Genomic DNA, 23,363 nt, shown 5'->3' on the forward strand with positions numbered 1-23,363 from the left:
TGTCGGGTTTGACTCGTTGATCAGGGATGGAGATTTGAAAGCAAAGCGAAGCAACTAGACTACGGGGTCAGAAGGGATGACTGCTCCACCTATACAAAGCAGATTAAAGGTACAGTGCTCAAAGAAGCAGTTCATCAAAAATAGGCTATGCATCAGATATATGAGCTAACTATAACAGTAGCAAAATACTAATGCAAGAAGTAGGGAGAAAGATATAGGCGATATAGGAATGATAAGGGGGTTTGATTGCCTTCCTGCTCTGCGACAAAGGACTGATCGACAGGGTCATAGATGTACCCGACAGCAGCGTCAATCTCGGGGTCTACCGGTAAGAAAAAGGGGAAGAAACAATAAATAATAGCAACGGTGCAACACAATGCATGACATGACAAGATGCAGGCTAGACATGAGCTAGCGCAGCAACATCCGTCATAGACGGGTCGGAAGAATATCTGAAGATATTTTCCGAGTCTCGGGCTACTACCGGTCAAACGAAAAACGATGGAAAAGTTCCATGTTTGCTATGCTAGGGACGCGTGACAGACGAATGGACCATGCATTCGGGTTCGTCTCGTTCTGCTGATTAACTTTCATGTTGAAAATATTTTGATCTGACTCACGGATTATTTTATATTAATTTTTTAAAGTTTTATTAATTATTTAAGAATTTAAAACATATTTAAATAAATTGATTAAAAGCAATTATGACATCATGCTGACATCAGCAATTGACTGGTCAACTGACCAGTGGGTCCCGTGCGTCTTAGACACACATTTTTAATTAGGTTTAAATAGTAATTAATCAAATTAATTTAATGGGGACCCACGTGTCATACTCTAATTATTCTAATTACCTAATTATCCATTTAATTAATTAACTAATATATCTATTTACTTATTTATTAAAAATATATATTTTTTATTTTTACGTTTTCATTTTTCTCAAAAGAGGTTGTGGGTCTCCCTGTCAAAGACAGCGGGGTGGGTTGGCCCCACCGGTAAGTGGCAGTAGCCACATACACATATTTACCCATATAATAAACATAACGTATTTCTTCATAAACCTACATACATACGTGCATCTCATACATACAAAATATATACGGCATCTAATACATACATACATACACAAATACATCATTTTATTTTTCCTTTTCTTTTTCTCATCTCTCTGCTAACTCTCTCTGTTCACATAAGAACCTCTCTAGCAACAGAGAAATAAGGAGCATCTCCAACTACACCTACACGAGCACCTCGACGTCGGAACGGAGCGCCGTTTGCCGGAATGGAACCGGGACGGCGCAAGGAAGGAGAGACGGTGGGAGGAGCCCGAAAAGGGGCTCACCGACGTTGACGAGAGGGACCGGTGAAGCCGGAGTTCTCGGGAGGCGCGAAGGAGACGGCGTGGAGGAGGACGAGGTGCTGGTGGTGACGTTTCCGACGAGGTGGGTCGCCGGAGGGGCCTCCCGAAGGGGTCAGCGGCATGACGAGAAGGGGGACCTCCCTGCCGAATCCCTCCTGGACCGAGTGGGAGGGAGGGAGCCCGATGGGGAGGGGCTCGGCCGCCAGGATCCGGGGCGCCGACGGGAATGGGAGGTCACCCGCGGGAGGAGTCACAGAGGGGGGTTCGATCGACGCGGGGTGAGCATGGGAGGCGAGGTGGGGGCCGCCGAAGTGGGGGGAGGCCGACGGGAGGGACGCAGGGGAGGGCCTCGGCGGGATCTGGTGGTACTGGGGGACGGGGAGAAAAGGGGCTCGGTCTCTGGGAGGGAGAGCGAGAGGCAGGGGGGTCATGGGGATTCTATGCGTGGGGGTGTAGGTGGGAGTGGGGCTCTCGATGGTGGGTGAGACCGAAAGAGAGGGAGGGTGAGGTGCGGTAGGTGGGGGGGCTCGATGAGGGCGGCCAAAGGGAATTGAGGAGCGGGGTCGGTTCGGCTAGGGTTAGCCTCCTGGGGGCTTTATACCCTAGGGGTGGGCCGAAAGGGGTGGCCTGGCTGGGCCAATTTTGGCCAGTTGGGCAGGGGGGTTTTCTTTTTTGTTCATTGTTTTTGTTTTTTTGTTTTGTTTTGTTATATTCTTTTACTATTATTTTTAATTACTTTCTTTTCTTTATTTATTATACACAAAGCTTTTCTTTTAAATATGTAGGGATCACCTAATAATTTCAATAGTGCTTGATTCCCATTTATAATTCGTTATAGAATTTTTATAACTCCCCGACATTTTTATTTTAACAACATAAAACCTTTCTTGTTCGACTTTAAGTTTAAGTTTCGAATTTTAATTCGGTTTCAACTAACAATCGCGAGAGCAACGATAATAATCACCGTGGCGTGGCATCATTATCGTGTGTAGCTTAATTACAATCATCACTGTAGCAAAAATCGAACATGTCACAAAAGAACTTGCCCATTATGTAGGCTAGGGGAGGGGTGATGGGATGTGGCCGAGGGGAATTTGGTGCCTTTGCCACTCTCTTTTTTTCTTTTTCTTCTTTTCTTTTTTGCTTATCTTTTGTTTGTTTTTGTTTTCACTTTATTTATTTAACAAAATTCTTTATAAAAATTATGGCACTTGGCCCATTATTTATCTTGCAAATTTTGGATATTTTCATAATTCAAAAGATACTAAATTAATTGTTTTGGCCTTTATTATAATTTTATGTGCGGCAACAAAGTACTTGCTAAAATTCTGGTTCATATTTTATAATTAGTAGGTGAATATTTGCAATCCAATCATGATTTCAGTTTTCACGTTTGGCAAAATACTTAATCCACATATTAAAAGGAGTTTGAATTTTAAAAGGAATTTGAAATAAGATATGATCCAAAGATTGATCAAGCACTATTTAGCAAAAGCATTTAGCTTTAATCTTGGCCATCGTAGCTTTACTCTAGCTTAATCCAGGGATGTCACACCGTAGCAGCCGCCGGCGGGGAGTGGTGAGGCCCTGCACGGGCCGAGGCCCGGTCGGGGAGCGATGGCGGACATCGGCGATGGGAAGCGGTGGCGCGGCGAGCGCAGCAAGGCGTAGCGGGGCGAGGCAGGCAGCGGTCGCGGGAGCAATGGCGGGCGGGGGCAATGGAATTGCAGACGACCGCGGGAGGCGCGACGCGCGAGGAGCAATAGCAAGCAGCGGGAGCAGCGCAACGAGGCAGGTGAAGTGTGGCAGCAACGCAGGCAGCTAGTTGCAGAACAGAGCGAGCGACGCGGTGCAGCGGTGGTTGCGGGCGCGCGACAGACGGAGCGCAGCGACAAAGGAGCACAAGGCGCGGGCGATGCGCGTGTCGGGCGTGGGCGGGTGCACAAGACGCGCGCCTAGGCACAATCGGGGCGTCCGGCGAGCGCAGCCAGCGGCTCGCGGGCGTGCCGGAGGCGACGGCCACGAGGGGTGAGCGGGGCGACGAGGGCGAAGAGAAGGGGAAGTCGGTCCGGCCTCACCAGCTTTGCAGGGAGGAGGGTGGCGAGGCAAGATGGAGTCGTTAGGGCAACGTCACGTCGGCGAGGAAGCGACAACGGGGTCAGGTGGCTCGGCGTCGGGCGAGCCCAAACTCAAGGAAGATGGAACGGGGGCGCGAGGTGGGAGGAGCAGCTAGGGTTCCAGGGAAGGGTCTTTGGGGCTTTTAAAGGGAGGGGAGGAGGGCGATATGGGATGGCATCGTGACCTAGTGGCTAAGGCGAGGGTAAGGGGTTCCCTTTTTCTTATTTTATTTAAGTCCTTTCTGTTTTGATTTAAAACCAATACCAAAAATACTTTTGTAAAAAGAGAAACATGCCCATTATTACAAATGCAATATTAGGCACTACCATAAAAAAATTGGAGGCATTTTGAAAAGTTTGGAAATTTTCATAAATCCAAAGGCACTCAAATTATTCTTTTGGCCTCTAATTTAATTGTTTTGAGATATTAAAATACTTGATAAAATGTTGGTTCCAATTTCATAAATATCAGATGAATATTTGTAACCCAAACATGATTTTTGTTATCAGGTTTGAGAGTTTATTATTTCATATTTTATTTGAATATTGAAATTCAAATGTGAATTTGAAAAGAGAGTTGACTCAATTGTGATCAAAGACTGATTAGCAAAATCGATTAGTTTAATCTTGTGATCACTGTAGTTTGATCACATATGCTACTGTAGCTGCTGATCCAGGCTTATTACACAAAGTTGGTACATCTTGAAAAACCATGTAACCATTTAAAACTTTCCTTATATGTGAACTAGAGGGCTTATTAAGGAAGCTCATTATGGCCCCGCCATGCATTTTGCCCTGCCATTACTACAGATAAAACCATCCAAACTCATTTTCTTTAGAAAATCCATAATTGCAGCAATAATAAGCATGAACTATGAACATAAAAATTCTCCATCCTCAAACAGTTTCCCGTGTTGGATCTATAGGCAGGAAGGTGGTGATGCCCATTTATATGGGAGCAGATACATTATTGAGAAATGATATAATGGAAGCAGAAAAGCACACAAGAATACGTGAAGGTACCAGTAAACGCTATAGAGCTATAACACTATCAATTGACTTATTTATAGACTAAAACATTTCTGGCATTCTGCAATACCCCCAAGTGCCTAAAAGGAGGATTTGTTCTAAAATTGGAAAGGTTGTTAAAGTAGAATTTATGGTTTTACTCAAGACAAGGTATCATATTGGTAGAAGACAGACACCGTGTTTGGCTGCACATAGATCGGATTAAGCTAGTACATTGAAAAAATTAGTGATATAAGCAATGCACAAATTCTTCAAGGCAAATTGAGAAATAAGTACCACGTAAGCATCTCAATGTCATAACAAAATCATACTGTCAACTCCAAGAAAATCATGAGTGGACTGTGCAGCTCAAACTTAAAGAAAATTACAAAGGCCTAAACTGCCCAACTGGAAACCACACAAATATGAGCAGCTCAAGTTTTTTTTTCTGGCATCTAGGTCATTGTCAAAGTATAAATATATAACTGCATAATAAGTAGGGGGAGTACTGAGAGGCTACATGTACTATTCAAAATATCGGACGATATTAAAGTTAATTGCCACTCGGCACCTCACCAAATCGAATAACCCCTATTCGGCTCTTTAACTGGTCCAACCGATTTATAGGTCTAACAGCCGATAAAAGGCCGAATTATCGGGTGACCACGTTAGCTGCCAGAGGAGGTACATAGCTATTTGGGCGAAACGTGGCTCGTTTCCCTCTCTTCTCCCAGCCGCCCCACTATCTAGGTGTTCAGGCTCCCACTCCTTGTCCTAGAAGAGCAGCTGCCTCGGCCCCGAGCAGCCAACGACGAAGTCAGCCAGCCCGCGCCTCCCCTTCTCCAGGAGCCTCCCCTATCCTGGTAATGATGTGTATGTTGCTGTTGTGCTGCTACTAATGTGTGCAATAACATATCTAGACATTTAGTACAGTGCATGTCGCTATGCAGCCTAGGATGCATAAATATGGCCCTAGCTAAACCTACCGATAAATGGGTCACCAATAAATTCAGTTAATAGCATAGTTAAAAAGGCATACCTAGGCTATAGGCAATAGCAAAATGCATAGCCCTTAATTGCGCATAAGTGTGCGCTTTGGTCAGAAAAAGCGCAAGGCGGTGGCAAAACTCACAATTAATGCCTAGCGTTATTTGAACTATGGTTAATAGGCTGATTCACTGATTAATCCCTACTCAGCTCCCGATCGAGCAACTACCAGTTACCAATATCCTGGGAATGGCGACATTCAACAGGAGTATCATGGATTGGAAACACACTACGGCCTTGTTTGGATACGCTGTTTTAGGCAAACTGGTTTACCGTCAACTCGAATAACTGTGTAACAAACGAAATCCATGTTTGGGGGCTACAACAAAATGTGGATAAGTAAAATTTCGTTTCAATAAAGCTAGGAAAGTACGTTTTGTCAAAAGCAACTAATACACGTTTTTATGAAAACACGATTACAGAAAACTCGCCAACTGACTCCGGCGATGGGGACGCCGATGATGACGGCCCAAAGCATCCACCAAAGGAGCTTGTGCTTGATGACAACACATCCAACGTCGATGTACCAATCCTCCTAGGACTCCGACAGTCTGACTAGAAAAGACATAGAAAGCTTGTGCAGAAGTTGACAAAGGGCAGTAGAGGCAGCAACCTAGATGCCGAGAGAAAGCAGTGGCCGACGGCCGCGCGCGCCGTGTCGTTGACAGCCGAATGGAGGCGAGTTGCAGCATTGATGAGTTGAGGACGACGGGGGAGTAAGGGAGAGGTTATATAGCAGCCGAGAAGTGGTGGTTGTGGCAAGAGGCAACGACGACCATGAAACGGACATTGCAGATTGGGAGCTCTGTCCGGCGTGCACGCGGACTTTAGAAAGGCCATGAATTCACGGGTATGGGAATAGAAAATCGCTTTTTCATGAGGGAGGGAATAGTAATAGCCGATCTCCAATCAAGGTACTAGCCAGGCTGGTTTCACACATTCTTAACTCAAACAAAGTTTTCTTTAAACCGGTTATGCAAAGAAAAAAACAGTAATACCATGTTTACTAAACATCGGCAGAAAACTTGTTTTCTAAAACTCAAGGCTAATACACACTATCCAAACAACCACTAAGACTAAGGTCCGTGTTAATTTAGAAGGCATGTTAGTGTTGAGCTGGTATGTAGCTCAGAATATGGAGTGCTTTAGCATAAGAGAAAACAAACAAGTTAAACAGACATTGCTAGTGTTGCTCTGAGTCTCCCACCCTCTCTCCTCTGTTCTTATGCAACATGTCTACCAAATTCCTCCCTTCTCAACCATTCCTTCTTAGGTCTCATTATTTCCTGACCATATTTTCTTCAATTCGACCCATCAACTATTTAGAAATTGCAGTGATACTGGCAGCCCAGCGGGTGACAGAAAGAGCTACCGCTGTCAATACAGGCATATCAAATTGCATATTTGCATGACAAAAAAGACATACCAAGAGGCAAGTACTGGTTACTACCACTATCAGACTGAAATCAATCACCAATATCACAACAATGCCGATGCTTAAAACCGAATCCACCAATAAATCCGATCTATTTAGTCTAGAGCATGATGAGTAGAGAACGAAAGAGCAAAAGAATCCATCTTACCCGACGGGGTCGAGGACATCCCTGGAGATCTTCATCTTCTTGGTGGCGCCCTTGTGCAGGTCTTCCAGGCTGCAGGCCAGCTGACGCTCGATCGCCGCCCCCTTCCTCGCCGACCCCCCGCCGGACGCTTCCCCTGACCCGGGAGAGAAGGCGGCGGCCGCGGCGGCAGCTTTGGCGCCGCATCCTGGTACAGACTGCGGAGCGCTGCCTTCGCTCCAGGGCCTGCGCGGCCCCTGCCCAAAGTACGAGGCCCCGAACATCTGCCCAAAGTACGAGGTCCCGAACATCTCCTGGAAGATCTCGTCGGCGCTCGTCGGATGGAAGCGGAACCCGGGGCCGCTGCCGCTGCCGCTGCCGCCGAAGTCGTGGGCGTGCGCGGGCGCGGCGGAGGGGGGCGGCGGGGCCACGCCCGCTTTGACCCCCTCCTCGCCGTACTGGTCGTAGACGGCCCGCTTATCCGGGTCGCTGAGCACCTGCGGGGAGGAGACAGACAGAGAGGCCGTAAGGCGACAGATTGATAGGGTTCTCGTCGTCGGCGGTGGCGGCAATGGAGGGAGGAGGAAGGGAGGGGACGTACGTCGTAGGCGACGGAGACCTGCTTGAAGAGGGTGTCGGCCTGCGGGGAGGGGTTCTTGTCCGGGTGGTACTTCATGACGAGGCGGCGGTAGGCCTTCTTGAGCTCGTCGTCGGTGGCGCCGCGGCCGACGCCGAGCACCTTGTAGTAGTCCGCCTCCATCGACGGCGACGGCTGATGCGGCAGGTGCTTCCGGCTCCCAACTTGGGATTGGCTTTGGCTGGTTGCGGACGACAGGGAGGGAGGGGGAGGGTGACGACGAGGGTTTTGCTTCCCCTTTGTTCCTCCTTGAGAAGGGGCTGGTTTTGAGGTTTTCTCGTCTTGCTCTATTATTTTTGGGAGCTATTAGGCCAACTCCATCTCCGCGCGACCATAAACGGACGTCCGGTTTGGCCGGATTTTGTCTGTTTGGGGACGGCAATGGATTTGTCTATGTCCGCTTCTGTCCGTTGGTTCGTGTGTACGTCCATCGCGCGGCCGCACCTTAATCATGTATGTGTTGGACGTGATTAAAAAAATAAAAAAACTTAAATAAAAAGTAAATAAACGCAGTTAAAAAAACTTAAAACATAACATTAAGGGTGACGGCCACAGAACGGACCAGTTTCACCGTCGTTGATATAATTAACAACAAAAAAACGCCCGTCGATATCGTGGTCGTCGCCGTCTTCAGTGGTCGCCGGTGTCGTCGTCGTCGCTGAGGAGGTCGACGTAGGCCGGCGGCGTCCAGAGGTGGGCCGGCGATGATGGGGTTATAGCCCTAGGGTAGGGTCATAGGCCTGACAAGTCCTACCCAAGGGCACCTCATTATTAGCTTAAGGATCACAAGATACTTACCGGCTGGATTAAAACAACCTCTGATCTACTCGGTAAAAAACCACTCAGAAGATTACCTAATACTCGACGACTGGATTCCACTCGGTAAAGACCAAAAACCAGTCGACATAGAAGACCAGAAGCCACTCCAGTGAGGCTAACGGTCAGACGACAGACCATTGTAGTTGATGTCATTTATGGCATACGTTACCTGTAATGTATGCATTCAATCTCACTTATAGCACCCTTGAAGGCTGGACACTTATGAGGAGCAACGCACTCCATATAAGCCACCCCTCCCCTCTGGCACAAGGGTCGCATTCTGTAACATTCATATTTCATTCGACACTAAAGCTCCATAGCACTGAGACGTAGGGTTGTTACCTCCACCGCAGAGTGGCCTGAACTCATACAACCTTGTTGTAGTTAGGACTCTGCCCTCTACTTTTGTACCCTACACATCTACTGTCAGGCTTATATCCACGACAGTTGGCGCCCACCGTGAGGCAGGCGTCTAGACGACTTCCGGCAAGTTTGCGTTTTTTCCTCTTCACCATGTCTTCCGGCGGTGATTTGTGCGTGGGCCACGAGATCGTGTTCGGCGCACTCGTCTTCGTCGCCGACGATTGGGCATGGCTTCGGGAGGCGCCTCTCGACGTCGAGGCGCTTCTAGTTCGCGGGGCGACGTTCTTCCGCGCTAGTTCCTGCGGAGTTGTTCTTCGCCAATCGTCGACTATGCTCCCCATCGCACGTCGCAACAAGCGATCCGGTCGCTCACGGCTCCAGCGCTGGGTGCGTCAAGCGTCTTCGCCGCAGATGGCAGCCATTGAACCTGCTACACCTCCGTGTGATGCATCTCACCCTGTGTCAGATTCGTCTGGCTCTTCTTCCGAGTGTGAGAACCGCAACCCTGTGGCGGAGGTTTTCATGGTCGGCTCACACGAGAGCCCGCCAAGGACCAATCGGGGCAAGCGAGAAACCGGAGAGACTTCGGGTGCGCGTCATCATCCGCGCCCTCCAGCATCCGGTCGGCGTTCTCATCACGACAACATCGAGGTATTCTGCACGCTTATCCTCAATTTGGCTGCGGCCGCAAGGATTGCGGACTCCATCCAGCCGTCAAATTCATCAGCGGGCACAGGAGTGCAGCAGATCCGTGCCCTGTTGCAGGCGGCACAGCAGCAGAATTCCGCTGTATCTCAGTCTCACAACAGACTGCACAGCAATTCCGTCCGAGCAGACACAGTTTGATCGATTTACAGCCCAGGTTCTCCCCAGCGTCGCAGAGGAGGAGATCACCGAGAAGATCGATACAAAAACCAGGGGAGGAATCCGCTCCCTCCCGGTTCAATCGTGAAGATCGCCATCGCTCACGCTCTCCTCCGCGGAGTGGTTCGTATGCGCCCCGGCGCAACGACGGAAGGCGATCAGTGGGCGACGACCGCGACCAAAGGCGTGATGTAAGGGATTATCTCACTCAGAAGAGAGTGGATAGAGGCCGAGCCCATCATGACGGACACGATGTTGACCGTCCGAGTGGAAGTGGCTTTGTCATCTCTGGACCCGAGTGTTTCAGCCGAGCAATCCGCTCCGTTGATATTCCCCCAACTTCAGGTTGGCGACCGGAATAAGCAAGTCCACTGGAGAATCCAAGCCAGAGACGTGGCTAGATGATTACCGAGTGGCAGTTCAGATCGGCGGCGGCAATGACAACGTCGCAATGAAGCACTTGCCCCTGATGCTGGATGGTTCGGCCCGTGCCTGGCTGAATCAACTAGCTCCATCAAGCATATACTGCTGGGCAGATTTGGCTCGAGTGTTCATCAAGACCTTCGAGGGCACCTGCAAGCGCCCTGTTGGTCTCTCCGATCTACAACATTGTCTCCAGAAGCCGAATGAGTCTTTGCGCGATTTCATCCAGCGCTGGACCACTCTCCACCACACTGTGGAGAACGTCACCGAGCATCAAGCAGTCTGCGCTTTCAAGGCAGGCGTCAGGTTCCGCGAGTTGTACTTGAAGTTCGGTCGGACGGGAGATATGTCTATGAGCAAGATGATGGAGATAGCGACCCGCTATGCCAATGGAGAATAAGAAGACCGCCTCCGTAGCGGCAAAGGCAAAGCAGTCAATGGAGATGCCAATTCCAACCAAAAGCAGAAGTAGAAGTTGGAGCGCACACCGCCGACACAAGGAGCCGCTCTGGGAGCGGGAAAGTATGTCCCCACTCCGGGACTTCAGGCTCTCGTTGTCGACCCTGTGGTAGAAGGAGTTCGACTCCGCAAGGTGTTGATGGATGGAGGGAGTGGTTTGAACATCATGTACGCCGACACTCTCAAAGGGATGGGCATTCCGATGTCCAAGCTCAGTGATAGCAATATGCAGTTTCACGGAGTGATCCCAAGGAAGAAGGCCAAGTCACTCAGCCAGATCGCGTTAGATGTCGTCTTCGGCTCTGACAAGAACTTCCCCAAGGAGAAACTCACGTTCGAGGTGGTGGACTTCCAGAGTGCCTACCACGCCATACTCGGTCGACCAACGTATGTACGTTTCATGGCCCGACCATGTTACGTTTATTTGAAGATGAAGATGCCAGGGCCAAAGGGAGTCATCACCATCACTGGCGATCGGTAGACAGCAGAAGAATGTTTGCAGCAGGGCTCCAAGATCGCCGACCAGCACATGGCAATGGCAGAGCTCGATGAGTACCGACAGACAATAGATCCCGCCAAACTGATGCGCGTGAAGAAGCTAGCTTCCGAGTCTGCATTCCAGTCGGCAAGAGAAATCAAGAAGGTCAACATCCACCCGACGGATCCTACGGCTTCCCCGACCAACATCTCAACAACCCTTGATTATAAATAGGAAGCTGAGCTCATCCAGTTCCTCCGTGAGAACTGGGACATCTTCGCATGGAAGCCCGCTGACATGCCTGGTGTATCCAGGGAACCGGCTGAGCACCGACTAAGGGTCGACCCCAAAGCTTGACCTGTCAAAGAACATATGCGTCGGTCTGCCACGCAGAAACGGAAAGCAATCGACGAGGAAGTGGCTAAGCTCCTGGAGGCCAAGTTCATTCGTGAGGTTTACCACTCCGAGTGGCTCGCAAATGTCGTCATGGTGCCTAAGAAGGACAAGTCACTCCGAATGTGCATCGACTTCAAGAATATCAATCGGGTCCGCCCGAAAGACCACTTCCCACTCCCCCGCATAGATCAGATTGTCGACTCTACCGCGGGATGTGAGCGATTGATGCTTACTCTGGGTACCACCAGATCCGTGTGTATGGCCCAGATGAACTAAAAACAACTTTCACCACCCCGTTTGGGTGCTTCTGCTACATCACTATGCCATTCGGTTTCAAAAATGCAGGAGCCACTTTTATGCGCATGATTCAAAAATGCCTCCTCGACCAGATCAGTCGGAACGTGGAGGCATATGATGACCCACAAGTATAGGGGGTCTATCGTAGTCCTTTCGATAAGTAAGAATGTCGAACCCAACGAGGAGCAGAAGGATCTGACAAGTGGTTTTCAGCAAGGTAATCTCTGCAAGCACTAAAATTATCGGTAACAAGTAGTTGTGTGGTGAGATGATTCGTAGAAAGTAGCAAGTAACGAAAGTAACCAAGGTGCAGCAAAGTGGCCCAATCCCTTTTGTAGCAAGGGACAAGCCTGGACAAACTGTTATAGGAGGTAAAACGCTCCCGAGGACACATGTGAATTTCTGTCAAGCTAGTTTTCATCATGTTCATATGATTCGCGTTCGCTACTTTGATAGTTTGATATGTGGGTGGACCGGCGCTTGGGTACTGCCCTTACTTGGACAAGCATCCCACTTATGATTAACCCCTCTTGCAAGCATCCGCAACTACGAAAGAAGAATTAAGACAAAGTCTAACCATGGCATTAAACTAGTGGATCCAAATCAGCCCCTTACGAAGCAACGCATAAACTAGGGTTTAAGCTTCTGTCACTCTAGCAACCCATCATCTACTTACTACTTCCCAATGCCTTCCTCTAGACCCAAATAATGGTGAAGTTTTATGTAGTCGACGTTCACATAACACCACTAGAGGAAAAACAACATACAACACATCAAAATATCGAACGAATACCAAATTCACATGACTACTTATAGCAAGACTTATCCCATGTCCTCAGGAACAAAAGTAACTACTCACAAAGCATAATAATAATCATGACGAGAGAGGTAATGAGTAGCATCAAAGATCTGAACATATAATCTTCCACCAAGTAATCCAACTAGCATCAACTACAAAGAGTAATTAACACTATTAGCAACCTTACAAGTACCAATCGGAGTCGCGAGACGGAGATTGGTTACAAGTGATGAACTAGGGTTTGGAGATGAGATGGTGCTGATGAAGATGTTGATGGTGACGAGTCCCCTCCGATGAGAGGAGTGTTGGTGATGACGATGGCGATGATTTCCCCCTCCAGGAAGGAAGTTTCCCCGGCAGGATCGTCCTGCTGGAGCTGTAGATTGGTTCTGCTCAAGTTCTGCCTCGTCGCGGCGGCGAATCCTCCGAAAAGCCTCCTCCTGATTTTTTTCTGGAACGAAACCCTTCTTGTAGAAAAAGAGGGGGGCCAGAGGGACAGCTGGGATCCCACAAGCCCCCTAGGCGCGGCCAGGGGGGAGGTCACGCTTAGCAGGCTTGTGGCCTCCTACTGGCGCCGCTCTGGTACTTCTTTGGCCCAGTATTTTTATAAAATCCAAAATAAATCCTCGTTGATTTTCACGGCTTTTGGAGTTGCGCGGAATAGGTATCTCAAACTTGCTCCTTTTTCAGGTCAGAGTTCCAGCTGCCGGCATTCTCCCTCTTCATGTAAACCTTGCAAAGTAAGAGAGAAAAGGCATAAGTATTGTACCGTGAAGTGTAATAACAGCCCAAAAAGCGATAAATATCAACATGAAAGCATGATGCAAAATGGACGTATCAACTCCCCCAAGCTTAGACCTCGCTTGTCCCCAAGCGAAAGCCGAGATCAATAAATATGCCCACATGTTTAGAGAGAGAGGTGTCGACAAAACAAGATATGGACATGCAGGCATCATGATCATAGTCAGAACAACAATATCATCATATCATCTCTTATGCTAAAGTGACAACTCCTTCACAAAGTAAAGCATGGATCAAGAACCTTACCGAGAATTAACAACCGATAGCCTTTAGTCATTGATGCAATTGCAATTTATCACAACATCAGAAAGAGTCAAATAAGAGCTTGTAAAGCAAATCCACATACTCAATCATACTTTTGTCTTCTACAATTGCTATAACTCACGTGGTACTCATGAGATCAAAGTTTCAGTCGGACACAGAGAAAGACAGGGGCTTATAGTTTCGCCTCCTAACCATTTACCTCAAGGGTAGTGTCAACAATAATAATTCATGAACACTTACTTCCAAGTTCACATATGAATATAGATCTTTCCCTAGCATATGACGTTAGCCAAGATAAAGGCGAAATAAGGAATTGGTGTAGATCACCATGACTCTTACAAGGGCAAAAAGTAAAGGTACAAGATAGGCCCTTCGCGGAGGGAAGCAGAGGTTGTCATGCGCTTTTGAGGTTTGGATGTGTGTCCTCTTAGAGTGGAGGAACGTCACTTTATATTGCCTCGTGTGATAAAGAACTTTATTATGCAGTCTGTCGCTTTTATGTCTTCCTCATCACAGGCTCATACAAAGCTTATTTTCCACACACTAATAGATCATACATAATTAGGGAGCAATTTTTATTGCTTGCACCGCTGACAACTTACTTGAGGGATCTTATTCAATCCATAGGTAGGTATGGTGGACTCTCATGGCAAAACTGGGTTGAAGGTTTATGGATGCACAAGTAGTATCTCTACTTGGTGCGGGAGGTTTGGCTAATATGAGGTGGAAGCAATCGTCACATGCTAAGGGATCTCTAGTCATATAACATTAGTCGGAACCAAGCAAACACAATTCATTGTGTTGTCTTCCTTGTCCAACATCTACTTCTAAGCATGTAATAGTGTAGTGAGTGTTCACAATCATAGATGGTGTCAAAGATGATATATTTTTATGTGAACCTCTCCTTCTTTATCACTTCCTATTAATTGCAACAATGACCAAGGTCTACGTTTGTCTACCCTCAACAAGTTTCAATCATCATTCTTTTTAAATGTGAAGCCATCACTTCCCATAAGATCATTACATGATCTTTCATGCTTTTGTTCTTTTCTCATTCTTTTGAGCATGGCAAGAGGCTGGGCCCTTAACTAAGACACTATTATATGGCTCACGAGCTCGATAACATCGTGGGTGACACAAAGCAAAACTCAAGCCTAAAACACTAAGACCTTTATTCTACTAGATAAGAATAAAACCGAAAAGGAACGAACTAAGAAAAGGTAAAGGCAAAAGATGTGATGGTGATACGATACCGGGGCAACTCCCCCAAGCTTGGCACAAGCCAAGGGGATTGCCCATACCCATGCTCAGTTGTCTTCTTTTGGAGGTGATGGTGATGGAGTTGTTTTCTCCTTTGATTCCAAGAGGGCCATTAATCTTTGATTTATACCTTGGAGATGTGTGATATGTTTCTCCAGCAAAACAACTTCACGAGTGAGATAAGTATTGCGAGCACGAGTTGTTTCACAAAACCTCAAGAGTTCAATCAAGGATGGAGACAGTAGGTGGAGGTAGGGTTGGAGGAAATCCACTTCTTCAACTTCTTCCTTGTTGAACACAGATTGTACTTCGTCCCACGCCTAATTCTACCCCTTAGTTCTGCCCTTGATTTCCGTGACTTCCACTCTTTTCAGATCAGCATCTACTTCTTCATGTACTTGAGGGAAATTGTTCTCCCCGACATATTCCTCACACGACATCCTTGCTCTAAATCTGCGGCAGAAAACAGGCTCGAAACGAAAATAGAGAAAATTTGTGTGATACGAGGGTCAGACCTTTCGGGAGAATATATAATGATTTTTTTCCTACCAGAAGGAGTACTCCGCAAGAAAATTGAGTCCGGGAGGCACACGTGGTGGCCACAAGCCCCCCAGGCACGACCAGGGGGGTTGCCCGCGCCTGGCAGGCTTGTCGCCTCCTCGTGCGCTTTTCGGACTGCTTTAAATTTTTCTATTTTTTCAAATATTCTAAAACGGAGAAAAATTTCTACTGGAAAAGATTTGGAGTCTGTTTACTTACCGAATCACATACATCTTCGTTTTTGTGGTCTGAAACAGGCTAATAAATATCCCTTATGTACTCCTTCGGAGTTATGGTATTGATAATATTGCTTTCAACATTTATGGGAGTACCTGAGATATAATGCTTGATTCTTTGCCCATTTACCACTCTCGGAAAGTTACCTTCCGTGTTGTTGATCTTGCTGGCACCTGGACGATATACTTCCTCCACAATGTAAGGACCTTCCCATATAGAGAGAAGCTTGTCTGCAAAAAAATCTGAAATGAGAATTATATAGCAAGACATAATCACCTACATTGAACTCACGTTTCTGTATCCTTTTATCATGCCACCTCTTAACCTTTTCTTTGAACAACTTGGCATTTTCATATGCCTGAGTTCTCCATTCATCAAGCGAGCTAATGTCAAATAACCTCTTCTCACCATCAAGTTTGAAATCAAAGTTGAGCTCTTTGATTGCCCAGTAAGACTTATGCTCTAGCTCAATAGGTAAATGACATGCTTTGCCGTAAACCATTTTGTACGGAGACATGCCCATGGGATTCTTATAGGCAGTTCTATAAGCCCACAATGCATCATCGAGCTTCTTAGACCAATTCTTTCTAGACCTATTGACAGTCTTTTGCAAAAGTAGTTTAATCTCTCTATTGCTTAGCTCTACTTGACCACTGGACTGAGGATGATAGGGAGACGCAATTCTATGGTTGACATCATAATTAGCAAGCGTTTTACAAAAAGCACCATGAATGAAATGTGAACCACCGTCGGTTATTAGATATCTAGGGACTCCAAATCTAGGGAAAATAACTTCTTTAAGCATCCTGATAGAAGTGTTGTGATTAACACTACTGGTTGGGATAGCTTCTACCCACTTAGTAACGTAATCAACAGCAAGTAGGATATGAGTATACCCGTTGGATTTTGGAAAAGGTCCCATATAATCAAAGCTCCAAACATCAAATGGTTCAATGACAAGTGAATAATTCATAGGCATTTCCTGACGTTTACTGATATTACCTATTCTTTGACATTCGTCACAAGACAAGACAAACTTACGGGGATCCTTGAAGAGAGTGGGCCAATAGAAACCTGATTGCAATACCTTGTGTGCAGTTCTATCTCCCGCATGGTGTCCTTTGTAGGCCTCGGAGTGACACTTCTGTAGGATCTGTCCCTGTTCATGTTCAGGTACACAACGTCTAATAACACCATCTACTCCTTCCTTATAAAGGTGAGGATCATCCCAAAAGTAATGTCTCAAGTCAAAGAAGAATTTCTTCTTTTGCTGGTAAGTGAAACTAGGTGGTATATATTTGGCAACGATATAGTTTGCATAATCAGCATACCACGGTGCACTACGTGAAGTATTGATGACATTCAATTGCTCATCAGGAAAGCTATCATCAATAGGTTGTGGGTCATCAAGAACATTCTCCAACCTAGACAAGTTATCTGCTATGGGGTTATCAGCACCCTTCCTGTCGACAACGTGCAAATCAAATTCTTGTAGCAAGAGAACCCATCTGATGAGTCTAGGTTTAGCGTCTTTCTTCTCCATGAGGTACTTAATAGCAGCATGATCAGTGTGAATAGTGACTTTGGAATCAACTATGTAAGATCTGAACTTTTCACATGCAAACACGACTACTAAAAATTCCTTTTCCGTTGTGGCATAGTTTCCTTGGGCACTGTCCAGAGTTTTACTAGCATAGTGAATAACATTCAACTTCTTGTCAACTCTTTGTCCTAGAAGAACACCAACATCATAATCACTGGCATCACACATGATTTCAAAACGTAAGTTCCAATCAGGTGGTTGAACAATAGGTGCAGTTATCAAAGCCTTCTTAAGTATTTCGAAGGCTTCCTCACAATCATTGTCAAAAACAAAAGGAATATCCTTTTGCAAGAGATTGGTAAGAGGCCTAGAAATCTTAGATAAGTCCTTAATGAACCTTCTATAGAAACCAGCATGACCAAGGAAACTTCTTATACCTTTGATATCTGTGGGGCATGGCATTTTCTCGATTGCATCAACCTTAGCCTTATCGACTTCAATACCTCTTTCAGAAATTTTATTTCCTAAGACGATGCCTTCATTAACCATAAAGTGGCACTTCTCCCAATTCAAGACAAGATTGGTGTATTTACATCTCTGCAAGACTCGATCAAGGTTGCTGAGGCAATCATCAAAAGAAGACCCGTAAACGGAGAAGTCATCCATGAAAACCTCAACAATCTTTTCACAAAAGTCAGAGAATATAGCCATCATACATCTTTGAAAGGTGGCAGGTGCATTACATAAACCAAAAGGCATGTGTCTGTAAGCAAAGGTACCGAAAGGGCGGGTGAAAGTGGTATTCTCCTGATCAGATTGTGCAACAGGTATTTGCGAGAAACCAGAATAACCATCTAGAAAGCAGAAGTGTGTGTGTTTAGACAGTCTTTCTAGCATTTGGTCGATAAAAGGCAAAGGGTAATGATCTTTCCTAGTGGCTTTATTCAATTTCCTAAAATCGATCACCATCCTATAGCCAGTAATAATCCTCTGTGGGATCAATTCATCCTTATCATTAGGGACAACGGTAATGCCTCCCTTCTTAGGGACGCAATGCACCGGACTCACCCAATCACTATGAGCAACGGGATAAAAAATACCTGCTTCCAGGAACTTTAGTATTTCTTTTCTTACTACCTCTTTCATCTTAGGATTTAATCTCCGTTGATGATCATCAACTGGTTTGGAATCAGGATTGGTTTTAATCTTGTGCTGGCATAGAGTGGGACTAATGCCCTTAAGATCATCAAGAGTATATCCAATAGCAGCACGGTGCTTCCTCAGAGTTGTTAGTAACTTTTTTTCTTCATGCTCTGAGAGGCTATCACTAATAATAACAGGATATATCTCTTTTTCACCAAGATAAGCATACTTAAGAGTATCTGGCAACTGTTTAAGCTCGAACACAGGATCACCCTTTGGTGGGGGTGGATCCCCAAGCAGTTCAACAGGCAAATTATTCTTAAGGATATGATATTGTTCTAATAAAACTCTATCTATCTCATCCCTTTCATCCATATACATATCACTTTCATGCTCAAGCAAGTATTGCTCTAAAGGATCAGTAGGAGGCACAACACTAGAAGCTAGGGCAATAGTTTCATCCTTACTAGGCAACTCCTTTTGATGAGGTTGTCCACCAAACTTGGAGAAATTGAACTCATGTGACACACCTTCAAAGCCAACAGTGACAGTTTGCTTCTCACAGTCAATATGAGCATTGACGGTATTGAGAAAAGGTCTACCAAATATGATGGGACAAAAGACATCTTGTGTGGTAGCAAGAACGAGGAAATCAGCAGGATACTTCCTTTTACCACACAAGACTTCAACATCTCTAACAATTCCCACATGGCAGATAGTATCTCTATTGGCAAGCTGAATAGTGACATCAATGGGTTCTATCTCGATAGGTGCAATCTCGTCTTTAATTTTATCATATAAGGATTGAGGTATTGCACTAACACTAGCACCCACATCACATAAACCATGATAACAATGATCTCCTATCTTAACAGAAACAACAGGCGTGCCAACAACAGGCCTATGTTTGTCTCTAGCGTGTGATTTAGCAATTCTAGCAACATCTTCACAGAAGTGAATATCATGGCCATCAAAATTGTCAGACAGGAGATCTTTGATAATAGCAATGCTAGGTTCAACTCTAATTTGCTCAGAGGGTGTAGGTGTTCTAATGTAGCCTCTACGTATCACAGTTGAAGCTTTAGAATGATCCTTTATCCTAACAGGGAATGGTGGTTTCTCAATGTAAGCACTAGGAACAATAGGATCATTATAGGCAATGGCTTTCTCTTCAACTGGATTGGGTTTAACTACATTGAATTCTAAGGGAGGATGATATTTAAACCACTTCTCTTTGGGGAGATCAATATGAGCAGCAAATGATTCACACAATGAAGCTACTATCTCAGAGTCAAGTCCATACTTAGCGCTAAAATCACAAAAAGTATTTGTTTCAACAAAGGATTTAACGCAATCAAACTTGAAATTCATACCTGACTCCTTACCTTCATCAAGCTCCCAATATTCAGAGTTGCGTTTAATTCTCTCCAATAAATTCCATTTGAAGTCAATATCTCTCTTCATAAAAGAACCGGTACAAGAAGTGTCAAGCATGGTGCGATCATCATGAGAAAGCCGAGCATAGAAGTTCTGAATGATAATTTCTTTCGAGAGCTCATGGTTGGGGCATGAATATAACATTGATTTAAGCCTCCCCCAAGCTTGAGGGATGATTTCTCTGTCACGAGGCCAAAAATTATAAATATAATTCCGATCACGATGTACTAGATGCATAGGATAAAACTTTTGATGAAATTCCAATTTCAACCGATTGTAGTTCCATGATCCCGTATCATCACATAGCCTATACCATGTCAACGCCTTATCCCTCAAAGATAAGGGAAAGACCTTCTTCTTGACCGCATCCTCGGGCAAACCTGCAAGCTTAAATAAACCACAAATTTCATCTACATAGATTAGATGCAAGTCTGGATGTGAAGTTCCATCTCCTGTAAAAGGATTAGCGAGCAGTTTCTCAAGCATACCTGAAGGAAATTCATAGCAAATATTTTCAGTAGGTGCAGCAGGTTGAGGAGCAACTCTTTGTGCTTCCGTTCGAGGTGAAGATACCCCGAACAAGGCCCTCAAAGGATTAGTTTCCATAGTGACAAGTAACAATAAATTTCAGCACACTATATAAATGTTTCCTTACCAAATTCCACTTACCAAACGCACTTCACTCCCCGACAACGGTGCCAGAAAAGAGTCTGATGACCCACAAGTATAGGGGATCTATCATAGTCCTTTCGATAAGTAAGAGTGTCGAACCCAACGAGGAGTAGAAGGATCTGACAAGTGGTTTTCAGTAAGGTAATCTCTGCAAGCACTAAAATTATCGGTAACAAGTAGTTGTGTGGTGAGATTATTCGTAGCAAGTAGCAAATAACGAAAGTAACCATGGTGCAGCAAAGTGGCCCAATCCTTTTTGTAGCAAGGGACAAGCCTGGACAAACTGTTATAGGAGGTAAAACGCTCCCGAGGACACATGGGAATTTCTGTCAAGCTAGTTTTCATCATGTTCATATGATTCATGTTCACTACTTTGATAGTTTGATATGTGGGTGGACCGACGCTTGGGTACTGCCCTTACTTGGACAAGCATCCCACTTATGATTAACCCCTCTCACAAGCATCCACAACTACGAAAGAAGAATTAAGACAAAGTCTAACTGATGGGGTTATAGTCCTAGGGTAGGGTCATAGGCCTGCCCTATAAGTCCTACCCAAGGACTACCCTTCATAAGGGATAAGACCCTTAGTCAGTTCCGACTGAATTAAGGATTTCCCATCATCCAGTCGGTAACGAATCCTCCACCATCCAGTCGGAGATGAGCATTCGGAGTGTATCAAACTAACCGACTCGATTCCACTCTGTGCATCGTAACCCCCTGGAGGGAAATGGTCGTACGTTTCCATGTGCCTTTATTAGCATTTAAGACATACTTTACCTGTAACGTAGGAATTTATTCGCCACTACTCCACCCCTGTGCACCGAACCATTGTGGAGGGCAGCGCACTCTATATAAGCCGCCCTCCCCCACTGGTGCAAGGGTTGGCAATTCACTGTAATCCATATTCCACTCGACAACAAGCTCCCAGAGCACTAAGACGTAGGGCTGTTACCTCCACCGTAGAGGGGTCTGAACTCATACAACCTCGCCGTAGCTAAGGCTCTGCCCATCCTTTCGTATCCTACACATCTACTGTCAGACTTATACCCACGACAGTTGGCGCCCACCGTGGGGCAGGCGTCTAAGCGACTTTCGGCGAGTTTGCGACTACATCTTTTTGTCATGTCATCCGGTGGAGATTCGAGCATGGGTCACGAGATCCTCTTCGGCACTCTCTCCTTCATCGTCGACGATTTGGCATGGCTTCGGGATGCCCCTCTCGATGTAGAGGCGCTTCCCCGTCGTGGAGCTACGCACTTCTGTGCCGGCGCCCGCGACATTCTTCTTCTCAAGCAGCCGGCTCCGGTGTCAACCTACACCGCCGTCACACGCCGCAACAAGCGGTCCCTCCGTCCACGGCTCCAGCGTTGGGTGCAACACGCCTAGGCGCGCTAGAACGCGTCTTCGCAAGTGGCGGTCCTAGAGTCGGTTGTGGTTGCCCCGCTGTCCCAGCACTCGGACTCAGTTCCGACTGAGTTTCCTTCCGAGTACTTGGGTCACGGGCCTGCAGCAGAAATACACATGGCCAACTCCCACGAAAGTCCCCGCCAAGGTGATCGGAACGAGCACGAGATCGGTGAAACATCCGGCGCTCGCCGTCCACCTCGCCGTTCTGCCAGTCGGCACACTCGGCGGAGCAACGTAGAGTTGTTCCGCACACCCATCCTCAACTTGGCTGCCGCTGCCAAGATAGCCGATTCCCTTCAGCCGACTGATTCAGAGGCTGGCACGGGGATCGAGCAAATCCGTGCCCTGCTGCACACGGCGCAGCAGCAAAACTCGACGGTCTCCCAGTCGCACAACATGATCCACCATAGTTCTGTTCATGCGAACATGCATCGGTCAGTTCACAACCCTGGTTCTCATCAGCGACCCAGGGGAGGCAACCGTTCCATGAATCCCGAAGATCGTCACCGTTCACGCACCCCTCCGCGGGGTGGGCCCTACGGGCCCCGATATCATGATGATCGGCGTTCAGTCGGTGACACTTACGATCCAAGGCCCGACGCGAGAGGGCATATCGCCCAGCGGAGGGTCGACAGGGGCCGAGCCCACCGCGATGGTCACGATATTGACCGTCCGAGTGGAAGCAGGACCATCGTTTCTGGTCCCGAGTGTTTCAGTCGAGCCATCCGTTCGGTTGACATCCCTCCCAACTTCCGATTAGCGACGGGGATCAGCAAGTTTACAGGAGAGTCCAAGCCAGAAACGTGGCTGGATGACTACCGAGTGGCAGTCCAGATCAGAGGAGGGGACGACCACGTCGCCATGAAGCACCTCCCTCTGATGCTCGACGGCTCAGCGCGAGTGTGGCTGAACCAATTGGCCCCCTCAAGCATCTACAGCTGGGCAGATCTGGCCCGAGTGTTCATCAGGACCTTCGAAGGGACGTGCAAGCGCCCTGCTGGCCTCGTGGAGCTCCAGCACTGTGTCCAGAAGCAGAATGAGCCCCTGCGCGATTTCATTCAACGTTGGACGACCCTCTACCACACGGTGGAGAACGTCACAGAGCACCAAGCAGTCTGCGCCTTCAAGGCAGGCGTGCGGTACAGGGATCTGTACCTGAAGTTCGGTCGAACAGGCGACATCTCCATGAGCAAGATGATGGAGATAGCGGCACCCTATGCAAATGGCGAAGAAGAGGACCGCATCCGTAGCGGCAAGCACAAAACAATCGCCGATGGAGATGGGAATAACACTCGGAAGGAGAAGCAGAAAGCTCCGTCCACTCCGCAGGCAGAAGCCGCAGCTGTTACCAATGCCAAGTTCAAGGGCAAGGGGAAGGCTCAGTTCACCCCCAAGAAGAAGCAGTTCAACAACCCCATCCTAGACCAG

The 23,363-nt window shown here is 46.8% G+C and overlaps 1 protein-coding gene across 3 annotated transcripts in view; it reads right to left on the reverse strand.

Annotated features, from left to right (window-relative positions):
- Nucleotides 1-7,989, reverse strand: part of LOC123412728 (dnaJ homolog subfamily B member 4-like) — a 28,159-nt gene extending 20,170 nt beyond the window's left edge. For 2 of the 3 annotated variants that reach the window (XM_045105766.1, XM_045105697.1), the window contains exons 1-2: nucleotides 7,696-7,989; nucleotides 7,119-7,591 (exon numbers count right to left, since the gene is read on the reverse strand). In XM_045105766.1, coding sequence (XP_044961701.1) covers nucleotides 7,119-7,591; nucleotides 7,696-7,854 — 632 coding nt within the window. In that variant the 5' untranslated portion in view covers nucleotides 7,855-7,989. The remainder of the gene's footprint in view (nucleotides 1-7,118; nucleotides 7,592-7,695) is intronic. The other variant, XM_045105840.1, reaches the window with a different exon arrangement.
- Nucleotides 7,990-23,363: the final 15,374 nt, after the last annotated feature.

Source organism: Hordeum vulgare, chromosome 1H (genome assembly GCF_904849725.1).
Source record: "Hordeum vulgare subsp. vulgare chromosome 1H, MorexV3_pseudomolecules_assembly, whole genome shotgun sequence".
NCBI classification, from domain to species: domain Eukaryota; kingdom Viridiplantae; phylum Streptophyta; class Magnoliopsida; order Poales; family Poaceae; genus Hordeum; species Hordeum vulgare.